At 33.6% G+C, this 12576-nt stretch overlaps 1 protein-coding gene across 2 annotated transcripts in view; it reads right to left on the bottom strand.

Moving 5' to 3' along the window:
* The window catches only part of EPHA5 (EPH receptor A5), a 313822-nt gene that overhangs the window by 278391 nt on the left and 22855 nt on the right, over window positions 1-12576 (bottom strand). For both annotated transcript variants that reach the window (XM_036854002.1, XM_036854004.1), the window contains exon 2: window positions 6020-6084. In XM_036854002.1, coding sequence (XP_036709897.1) covers window positions 6020-6084 — 65 coding nt within the window. The remainder of the gene's footprint in view (window positions 1-6019; window positions 6085-12576) is intronic.

Below are 12576 nucleotides of genomic sequence, written 5' to 3'. Positions count from 1 at the left end.
GGTTGGCAATAGAGTCAATCATGAAATAAATTAATTCTCAACGTCTCTTTATTATTCCTTATTCACAATTACGAATTACTATTGCTGTTAGAATTATGTCCTAATGGGTTGAGGCTGAAAAAGTTTGAGAACCTCAGTGTAAAATACTAACAAAAGGTGCTCTGGAGGAAAAAAATATTTACTCAAACAGGCAGTGAAATTTAGAATTGAGGGTAACTATGCACATTTTACATCAATTAAGCCAGAAGTCAGTCTGTGTTTTGCTTATTTGTTTTTATTTCTGTCTACAATTAAAGACCAGTTCCGGGAGAAAAAAAAAAAATTGACAAACCCTCCCCTTAATTTTATTCAAAGTGAAATTAGAGTACTGAGTCCCACATTTGGGAGTTGAGGCATAAAAACTCTGAAGAGTTTACTTACTTCATTTTAACAGTCAAATGCCAAAGAGATAGCTGAGTGGTTGTTGCTTTTAACCACCAAACTGTTGCTTTCTGGTTATGTTTGAAAACAGCAATACAAAAGTAGCTTTTTAACCAACCATCATCTTTTCTGCCTCTTCAATGGTTGAGCGATGACGTGGTGCATTCAAATACATTATCTTACTTTATCCTAAAACAACACTGCAAGGTAGATGATATAATAGCCACCCATCCTTGCTTAACAAACAGGAAAGCGGAGATTCACACAGGTCCCAAAAATAATAGAGTGAATTACAGATATAGCTGGGAGTCAAGTTAATTCATCCTTTTCATTACCTATCTACGTTTTATATAATTATTTAATTATATATATATTTGTTATATACACAATATAACAAATGCAACTTATATATTTAAGCACCTACGTGCTATACATTTTTCCAAAGATGTATTACGATCTAGCAATTAATAGCATGTGACCCACTCCACCTCATTTAAAACTTTCTTTGAGGTGAATTTTCTCTTCAGCATGAATTCCTCTCTTACATGAACTAGACGTCTGAGAACCATCCAGAACCTATGTCTCTGGATACCTAACTATTTGTAGGAGTTCACCTCTGGTTTAAATTAATCAGTATCCTGGAAGACCTGGGTTTAAAATGGCCTCAGTCTCTTACCAACCGCGTAACCTTGGGAAAATCACTTACCCTTACTGAGCCTCATTTTCTTCATCTACAAAAAAGTACTAAATATCTCTTTTTACATTGTCATTGTCAGTACTAAATGAATTTATGTACTAAATGAAAGAGTAGTTTTTTCATGGCAAGACAATGAGAAACAATGATATGACAGCACACGTGCCAAATGCAATACACGTGTTGCTCCCAGTTGTGTCACAAGCTACTTTAATGACCTTGAGAGAATACTGTCACCTCTCTGCCACTTTCATACAAGTATAGAAAGAAAATAATAGAATGCATTTCATTGATCACATTGCTCTAACACTCTGATAACTCATTCTCAAAATACCAACACTGCCCCAAGCTCCAGGGTATCAGGGACTTTTGCTTGTTTTCTTCACTTACTGTCTTCACTACTGTAACCTTGGTTATAGTAGGCACTGACTCTTCTTCACTACTATAACTAACTACCAAAACTAGGCACAAACTAAGTAAGGCACACTCTTAGAAGAGTTCAAGCCACAAACTAAGTGTCCAATATATATCTGTTGAATGGACGAATGCAGCAAATTTGCATGAAAGCAACCTTTGCTGTAACATAGTAATCTTAGATATGTACAGAAAAAAAAAAAAAGGAAGGAGGCTTCAAGTTATTACCATGAGGCAGAAGACACTCACACATACACCCACTGTCTATCTCATACATTGTAGCTACAAAGCACATGTTGAAGCCCAAATTCAAAGGATGTGCCGTAACTGAGGTGAAGTACTCAAACACAAACTAGGAAGAAACAGGCTCAGCATGGAACACAAGAGAAGTTTTTTAAAGTCCCTCCTAAAACAGAAGAAAAAACCGATGCGTGTGCAGTATTAAAAAACGACTCCATGATAATGCCAACATTGCAGACCAGCAACTTAAATGACCGAAGAGCAGCAGGTAGAAATTGAGTCAAATAGGAGAATTTGCTTACTCTCTTCCAATAGCAGCCTTTACTCAGCTTTGGGCTGTTGAGGTCATAGAAAGCTGCTAGCTCTGGCTTTCTGAAACTTCCAACGAAACAGAGAAGCTGGAAATTCAGACTTTATATGAAATCTCCCAATCTTTAAATGCTGACAATGAATTCATACAGATATAGTCAAAAAACTAACAAAGAAACACAAAAACATGACTGACTGATGGATCTTTTAATATTAGGAGAACAGAAATGCAGCAGAAGATCAAAGAAAGGATGTTTACTGGGTGCCAAAACTGTGCCCAGCTCTACTCTCAGTCCCACTTATTTAATCTTCATGCAAAACTACATCTCAGTAATGTATGTCCCATTTCATAAATTAACAAATAAGCATCCTTCTAATAAACATTTATTGAAGTTCTATTATATGCCAGGAACTGAGCCTAGTTTTAGAAACACTGTACAGTGGTAAATATGAGATTGCCATAAGAAATCTAAAAGCTTAAAAGCAAAGAAAAAGTATGACAGGTGCAATGATTGTTTCTAAGAGGTGTATGGAATGTGTGCCTGACTACAAGGGATGAATAGGGTTTCTCCTAAGTTACTTGCCCAATTCTCAGGCCTAGATTTAGGGTACTATTTTTATCAGTCTAAGAAATAAAATAATAAAACATTCATTCTTAAGGCCTGAGGTTCAGGACATGTTCTGAAAAAAAGAATATTCTTCTTTACTTAATACAGTAAAGGCTTTCAGACTGGGGGAGCTCTAAGTCAGACAAGTCAAGACAGCCTTACAAGAGCATTCTTTCATGGAGTTATCAGGTTATATATAATGACAATCCTCTGAGATCAAGTCTTTGAAGAGTCTCCTACCTGACTCTGCCCACTCTAGTGCCTGCCAGGCTGCTGTTTTTCACCCTGACAACAGAGTTTTGGTTTTGTCCAAGGCTACTTTAAAGAGCTGGAGTGGCAGGAAAGGACACAGGGCACCTTGAAATGCCACAAACTTGTTGTTCTAACAAGATTTAGTCCTTTTTCTTGACTAAATGTTCCCTGGATTGCTCCAAGATTTTGGTTAATTTCCAGAGTTCTGAAAAGTTGATTCTTGTAATATTTTCCACTTTTCTCATGGCTTTCATGGAAGAGAAAATTTTCAGATGCCCTTATTCCAAAATTTTTGCTGATATCACACCAATGATCTATATTTCACTTAGAGTTAGATTTCTTATCTAATCCTAAATGACTCAGCCTAATAACAATATATAAAAAGTGTGTATATATATATATACCTTTTATTGGAGCTACTTGTACTTTGTATGCTTATTTTCTTTAAAATATAATTTTAAAAGTATCTTCGTTTTGCATTTGGGTGACATAACATCAATATAACACCTGAATTCCACATGCATTCCTCATACTTGGATAAGTGCACATTCACTAAGTTTCTCTAGTTTAACTTCTTTTTCTTCAGTATTAACATCAGGCATTAGCTATGTCAAAAGAAACATCACTCAAAAAATTACAAGAGTTTTGAAAAAATACTCATTTAAAAATCTGAACAAAATTAACACTATACTAACAATTATATAGAAAGAAAAAGAAAGGATGAAGTTGTTAGAATGACTGGAAATAGCCCATTCCTGATAAAAAGATTATGTTTTTATAAAGGAGTCAATTGTGCTTTATGCAGAAATCACATACAGAATTGAGTAATTTCCCTAAAAATGCCTAGTTACAAGGACAACTACAACATCAGATTTACCCTCACAGTTACACTCTGTCAAACCTTGTCTGAATAACTTCTGAATGGAAATAGGAGGAACACAAAACTAAATTCAGAGAGATTCAAAGAGAATATGACATTTTCTCAGACTTTTAAAAAATTAATTTCAACCCAATATGTCAGCCATCTTCTCAGGAAGGGCAATTTAAGATATTTATGAAAGAAATCATTTTTGATATGTGAAAAAATGAAGAGTACAAAATATATTTACAGGTTCTCATAGATGGATGTTAGCCAGCCATCTTCCTGTATAGGGCTGGTGAAAGATGAAAGAAAGACAGTAATGCAGAGGTTGGTGAGTGAGGGGAAGGATAAGGAAAGAATGGAGAAAGGAAGAGCATAAGAAAGATAAAAGACAGATTAAGAGAATATATATACATTTATGTTGGCACTGGCTATATCTGATTAAGACAATTTGTTTTTCATTTGGCTTATCTTCATGTTTTAATACCTTAACAATCTACTTGTATTACTTTATTTATATTATACCTCTAAGTGTAACCATAATATTTACAACCAAAAAGAAATATCAACTTAATGAAAAAAGAGAAAGCACATTGAGATGAGGATGTTAACATATAAATTATTATGCATTAGAACAATTAATGCTACTTGTCTTATTTCCACAGAAAGAATGTTCTAAGTAAAGAACCAATTAAAACATCTGGTATACTCATCAATTAGAAAAAAAATTTAAGTTTTGGTTATTTGGGTTGTTATAACCAGATTTGTTATAATATTAAATTACTTAATTAAATTGAAATTAACCTTCAAAGTCATATGAAATATTACTAGTGTGCATAATCTTCTAATTAATTGCATATATACACTGTATAATAAAGTTTTAAGCATTCAAATTGTTTAACAATACTTTTTCTTTAAATGGAGGATTGAAAATATTATTTGTTTTTGTCACAAGGTGGTTAGATAATTTTTTTATTTTTCTTTTTTATATATTTTCTTTTTTATTATAAAAATCCATGTGTGTTTTATTTTATTTTTTATTTTTATTTTATATTGGAGTATAGTTGATTAACAATGTTGTGTTAGTTTCAGGTGTACAGCAAAGTGATTCAGTTATACATATACATGTAACTATTCTTTTTAAAATTCTTTTCCCATTTAGGTTATTACAGACTATTGAGCAGAGTTGGTTCAATAATGATGTTGGGTAGTTTTAGCTTGAAAATTTTTTAAATATTTAAATATTAAAGTCATTATATAATAAAAATATTCTATCAAAGTCTAGATTGTTTTCAATATAATAGTCATGCAATACAGTTAATGTTTTCTATGTAATACAATGATTTTGTCACAATATTTTACTAATGTTTTCATTTTCCATCTGATAATATGGATGTGTTTTTAATTAAGTATGAGATAATGGAATACTTTTTATATAATCTATGTATTAAGATTGTTAGTACTATAAATATATTAATAGGCATATTGTTAAAAAATGGCTTACCTAATTTTCATCCCAAAGAAGTTATTTTTAACGTACACCATAAAATAATTTACTAATAAAAAAACAATGGTTGATTATAAAAATCTTCCAATGGAGCAGCTTTTCTGAAAGTTCTCAATAGAGAAAAATTCAAGAATTAAAAGAAAACCTTTGAATGATGAATAATCTGATAATCTGAGACATTTTAAATTTCAATGGAATTTAAAGGAATTTCTTATAATATTTTAATTCCCTAATGTAGTAAATTAAACACATAATAAATTGGTCACAGTGTTTGATTCAACACTGTCATTGACACATGAACTTTTATTTCCTATTCAATATAAACAAGATAAGGGCAAATTAGCAGCAAATCTTTGTTTTTTTCTTAGCTCTTCTTCTTCTTCTTTTTTTTTTTTTTTAAGATAAACCAATTCTAAAAATGTGTTGGTTGCTTCAATCTAAAACTCTCCTGAATGCTGAAGAAACTTCACATTTCTTTAGGGAGAAATATTCAGAGAGGAAAATTAATATATTTGTTGTTCAGTCATTAAAATCTCCTCCCAGTTTGCTTGCTTTTCCCAGTCAAAGCTAATTTGAAGTCTCCTCACTCCCCTTCACACACACCCCTCTTTTCTTAACATCAACTATGTCCAGAGAATTTACAACTATATGATATTTAAGATGATGTCTATTCAAGTAGTTTAAGTTGTAGGGAAAATTTCATAAAGGCTTACCCCATTTTTTGGAAAAGCAATCCATCCCAAGTCCCCCATGACAGTCCGTGAATCCAACAAATTCACTAAAAGAGAAAGAAAACAAAACTGAGTCAAATATACAAAAATACATCACTATTTTCATAGAGTTATTAAAAGCACATATTACATCCATAACTGAAAGTAGATTGAGCATTCATTATGATGAATACAAGAGTTATAATTTGAAGAAAACATTATTAGGATGCAAGAGAACAAGTGATTTTGAATAATTATTTGGAGAAAAATTACAGCAAAAGTATATAAACAAGTTATTACCCTAAGTGCTTTATTTTTTTTTTGGTCAAATAGGAATAAAGGAAAAGAATTAATAAGAAAAGGGGAAAAATGAAAGGTCCACAGAAAACCATAAGGACCATGTCCATTTTTTAAAGATGCTGGTTCTTGGGATTAAGCTACAGCTGTAAAGTTGGGGCTAAATATACTCTATTTTCTTCTGGAAAGCTGTTATAAAGGCAATGAACAAATAATTAACATTAAACAACAATAAACTATTCCCAAGTTTGTAAGATTTTTTGTGATATTAACCAAAATCCATAAACCAAATTGCAAATTTAGTTAAGAAATAAATCTATACACTCTTAACCAAGCCTAGGAAAGGCAGCAGCTCTTAAGGTTGTTGCAATAGCTAAGTGCTCACTGCATTCCAAAGATACTTTCTATTTATATATAACTATAGTCCAAAATGTGTTTTTTACAAAACTGTTAGCTACATTTTGAAAGGCAGAACTCAGTTAGGCTTGGGTAGCCTAACATGTTTGTAACTCCCAAGATGGAAGTCCAAACATCATCATTGCAAAAGGAAGCAATGGAAGAGTATCCACATGCACATGCACCAACATTCGCACACTCACAAACTTGCACATACTCACACACAGATACATAGACACTCAGGGAGTTTATATTTCAAAAGGTTCACCTACTGTCCTTCTGAAATTAAAGTAGTTTAAAAGTGTACTAGGCAGAGAGGCTGCCTAAAATCATACTAAGTTCACAGACACCCCCAAACACACCACTGGACGCGGTCCTGCCCACCAGAAAGACAAAATCCAGCCTCATTCACCAGAACACAGGCACCAGTCCCTTCCACCAGGAAGCCTACACAAACCACTGAACCAACCTTGCCCACTGGGGGCAGACAACAAAATCAACAGCCTGCAACAAGAACCTGCAGCCTGCGAAAAGGAGACCCCAAACACAATAAGTTAAGCAAAATAAGACAGAGAAATATGCAGCAGAGGAAGGAGCAAGGTAAAATCCCACCAGCCCAAACAAATGAAAAGGAAATAGGCAGTCTGCCTGAAAAAGAATTCAGAGTAATGATAGTAAAGATGATCCAAAATCTTGGAAACAGAATGGAGAAAATATAAGAAACGTTTAACAAGGACCTAGAAGAACTAAAGAGCAAACAAATAATGATAAACAACACAATAAATGAAATTAAAAATTCTCTAGAAAGAATCAATGGCAGAATAACTGAAGCAGAAGGACAGATAAGTGACCCAGAAGATAAAATAGTGGAAATAACTACCAGAGGGCAGAATAAAGAAAAAAGAATGAAAATAATTGAGGACAGTCTCAGAGACCTCAGCGACAATATTAAATGCACCAACATTCGAACTAAAAGGGTCCCAGAAGAAGAAGAGAAAGAGAAAGGGACTGAAAAATATTTGAAGAGATTATAGTTGAAAACTTCCCTAATATGGGAAAGGAAATAGTCAATCAAGTCCAGGAAGTGCAGAGAGTCCCATACAGGAGAAATCCAAGGAGAAACATACCAAGACACATATTAATCAAACTATCAAAAATTAAATACAATAAGAAATATTAAAAGCAGCAAGGGAAAAGCAAGAAATAACACACAAGGGAATACACATAAGGTTAACAGCTGATCTTTCAGCAGAAACTCTGCAAGCCAGAAGGGACTGGCAGGACATATGTAAAGTGATGAAAGGGAAAAACCTACAACCAAGATTACTCTATCCAGCAAGGATCTCATTCAGATTTGCCGGAGAAGTTAAAAACTTTACAGACAAGCAAAAGTTAAGAGAATTCAGCACCACCAAACCAGCTTTACAGCAAATACTAAAGGAACTTCTCTACGCAGGAAACACAAGAGAAGGAAAAGACCTACAATAACAAACCCAAAACAATTAAGAAAATGGTAATAGGAACATACATATCGATAATTACCTTAAATGTAAATGGATTAAATGCTCCAACCAAAAGACATAGACTGGCTGAATGGATACAAAAACATGACCCGTATATATGCTGTCTACATGAGACCCACTTCAGACCTAGGGACACAAACAGACTGAAAGTGGGGGGATAAAAAAAGGTATTCTATGCAAATGGAAATCAAAAGAAAGCTGGAGTAGCAATTCTCATAACAGACAAAATAGACTTTAAATAAAGACTATTACAAGAAACAAAGAAGGACCCTACATAATGATCAATAGATCAATCCAATTAAGAAAATATAACAATTGTAAATATTTATGAACCCAACATAAGAGCACCTCAATACATAAGGCAAGTGCTAACAGCCATAAAAGGGGAAATCGACAGTAACACAATCATAGTAGGGGACTTTAACACTACAGTTTCACCAATGGACAAATCAACCAAAATGAAAATAAATAAGGAAACACAATATTTAAATGATACATTAAGCAAGATGGACTTAATTGATATTTATAGGACATTCCATCCAAAAACAAAATAATACACTTTCTTCTCAAGTGCTCATGGAACATTCTCCAGGATAGATCATATCTTGGGTCACAGATCAAGCCTTGGTAAATTTAAGAAAATTAAAGTCATATCAAGTATCTTTTCCGACCACAACGCTATGAGACTAGATATCAATTACAGGAAAAAGTGTGTAAAAATACAAATACATGGAAGCTAAACAGTATGCTACTAAGTAACCAAGAGATCACTCAAGGAATCAAAGAGGAACTCAAAACATACCTAGAAACAAATGACAATGCAAACAAAATGGCCCCAAACCTATGGGATGCAGCAAAAGCAGTTGTAAGAGGGAAGTTTACAGCAATACAATCCTACCTCAAGAAACAAGAAAAATCTCAAATAAACAACCTAACCTTATACCTAAAGAAATTAGAGAAAGAAGAAAAAAAAAAAACCCTGAAGTTAGCAGAAGGAAAGAAATCATAAAGAAATAGATCAGAAATAAATGAAAAAGAAATGGAGGAAATAATAGCAAAGATCAATAAAAGTAAAAGCTGGTTCTTTGAGAAGATAAACAAAATTGATAAACCATTAGCCAGACTCATCCAGAAAAAAAAGTAGACTCAAATCAACAGAATTAGAAATGAAAAAGAAGTAACAACTGACACTGCAGAAATACAAAGGATCATGAGACATTACTATAAGCAACTATATGCCAATAAAATGGAAAACCTGGAAGAAATGGACAAATTCTTAGAAAAGCACAGCTTTCCGAGACTGAACCAGGAAGAAATAGAAAATATAAACAGACCAATCACAAGCACTGAAATTGAAACTGTGATTAGAAATCTTCCAACAAACAAAAGCCCGGGACCAGATGGATTCACAGGCGAATTCTATCAAACATTTAGAGAAGAGCTAACACCTATCACATGGCCATCATCAAAAAATCTACAAATTATAAATGTTGGAGAGAGTGTGGAGAAAATGGAACCCTATTGCACTCTTGGTGGGAGTGTAAATTGATACAGCCACTATGGAGAACAGTATGGAGATTCCTTAAAAAATGAAAAATAGAACTACCATATGACCCAGCAATCCCATTACTGGGCATATACCCTGAGAAAACCATAATTCAAAAAGAGTCATGTACTACAATGTTCATTGCAGCTCTATTTACAATAGCCAGGACATGGAAGCAACCTAAGTATCCATTGACAGATGAATGGATAAAGAAAATGTGGCACATATATATGATGGAATATTGCTCAGCCATAAAAAGAAACGAAATTGAGTTATTTGTAGTGAGGTGCATGGACCTAGAGTCTGTCATACAGAGTGAAGTAAGTCAGAAAGAGAAAAACAAATACCCAATGTTAACACATGTATATGGAATCTAAAAAAAAATGGTTGTGAAGAACCTAGGGGCAGGACAGGAATAAAGACGCAGATGTAGAGAATGTACTTGAGGACACAGGGAGGGGGAAGGTAAGCTGGGACGAAGTGAGAGAGTGACATGGACATATATACACTACCAAATGTAAAATCAATAGCTAGTTGGAAGCAGCCACATAGCACAGGGAGATCAGCTCAGTGCTTTGTGTCCACCTAGAGGGGTGGGATAGGGAGGGTGGGAGGGAGATGCAAGAGGGAGGAGATATGGGGATATATGTATACGTAGAGCTGATTCACTCTGTTATAAAACAGAAACTAACACACCATTGTAAAGCAATTATACTCCAATAAAGATGTTAAAAAAAAAGGTGCTATGTAGTCAAAATGCTTTAGACCTAGATCATAGACCATTATCTTTCAAACATATTATACCTAAACCAAATGGATCTACCTGGCGTGCTGTGCAGCTGAACCACTTTGAATGAGCATGGTATTTGGACCCAAAAGGGAAATGACTGGGTTAACCCTCGTCAGAGGTACTGAAGCTTTCTCAAACTACGTTCAAGAGTCAGTATCTTGAAATGCCCGCAATTCTAAAAAGATGGTTGGATTTGCAAATATAAGCCTAGGGTACTAAAGGTTTAACATTAGATAGGCTGAGAAATGTGTAAAACTTCTACAAGAGAACGTAATCTAAAATTATCATGATCTAGGAAATCAGGATCACAACTGAAATAGAAATTTTCGGCATGCTATGGAAATGATGTGCATTTAACCCTTATTATCCATCATTTTATTTCATATCACATATGCAAACATACATATCTTACACACTAAGGTAACAGTCTATATTAAAATTATTAATATGAAAATAAATCAAAAACTTTAAAATCTTAAAAAACACAGATATATACTCAATACTGTAACCTACCCATAAACTTGTCTATTTTCCTCATTAAGTTCTGAGCTCTTTAACTATAAAAATGCATGCCTATAGAATGTTTGTATCAACTCTAGCCTACATACACCATGTTGGCTTTAGGGAATAAAACAATAAATGATATGTGGGATTATTATTTTTTAAAGGAAACTGACCTAACTCAAAAACCATTGTTTTAAAACAGCAAAAACCAATAACAAACAGACCAAAACTATTTCACTACCCACTACCCTTGCAAATCCTCAAGTCAGTCCACTAAATTTAATTTTTCAGGTAGATCCGTACTCTTTTCTTTTTACGCTACTGTTGGCTCTTCTGGTTTCTATGGGAATAAGGCTACATTAAACTTAAATGTCCTTGTCCTCATTTTAGTTTTTCTGGGGCACTAGGTCTGTGTCTAGACATGAGTAAATATCAGGGGAGTGCAGAACCTAAATCCTTCTGTTTATTCATCTTTATGATTCATTTTACTCACCTTTGACATTGAGCAGCAGCATATCTGTGTGGACTAGATAAAGTAGAGTGAATGAGTAAACTAAAGGCCTTCTGCTACGATGGCAGTCAAATTGAACTTAATCCTGTGGTGGCAAAGTGATGTGCATAGGAATTCTAGGAATTCATAACTAGCCTGCCATGAGAAACACAGCATTCCTTGTAGACTTCTTAATAATATGTGCATCTTGAAATATTCATTATTATCAACAGAATTCCAGATGTCTTTCTAAAATTTAATTGTCCTCATTTGAATTAAATTTAATTAAAATTACTATTTTTACTCTTCTTGGCTTAGAAAATGTGTAAGTGTGAAAGAAAATGAAAATACTAGCTTCACTATTTTTACAATTTATTGGGAGTTTTCCATATTGGAATACATTACTGAACACATGGAAATAACTACAATAGGAATGTATATCATCTTTCTTTTGATGATCTTGTCAAAAGATTTTCTTCAGGTAAACAGATTAGGAGTTTTATAGGAAATACATGCATGTCACTTTTCCATACTGCCTAAAATTGCTTTCCTCCTAGAAGATGATTTCATAACATTCACAGTGCAAAGCAGATATTTACATATACCATTACTGAATTGAAAATTGAGGGAAAAAAGAGAAAAATTAGGTGTTTTAGGTAATTACCTGCAGATTACTACTTTATAATTTTGTTCATGTAATGCAGAGTAAATTGGGATTTGATGCCTCAGGAAAAATAACTATCTAAAATTATATCTACATAAAATTAGATATACAGATAGGTACAGATAAGAGTAAGAGAGCTTTCTTATACCTCCAAGTCTTGCACATGCTGCTTTAGCTCTCTCAAATACCCTTCTCCCGTTGTGAACTGCTAACTCTTCATTTGTACTTCAAAACATATTTCAGAAACTGTCTTCCCCAGGAAACCATCTCTGATTCTCCTTTTCCTAAATGTGGGTAAGGTAGTATTACTGAATATTTTATTAACACCCAATTCTTATATCCAAAACACA

Source organism: Balaenoptera musculus, chromosome 5 (genome assembly GCF_009873245.2).
Source record: "Balaenoptera musculus isolate JJ_BM4_2016_0621 chromosome 5, mBalMus1.pri.v3, whole genome shotgun sequence".
In the NCBI taxonomy this organism is placed as follows: Eukaryota; Metazoa; Chordata; class Mammalia; order Artiodactyla; family Balaenopteridae; genus Balaenoptera; species Balaenoptera musculus.
Note: the sequence above shows the minus strand (reverse complement) of the source record. Positions and strands in the feature narration are given on the sequence as shown.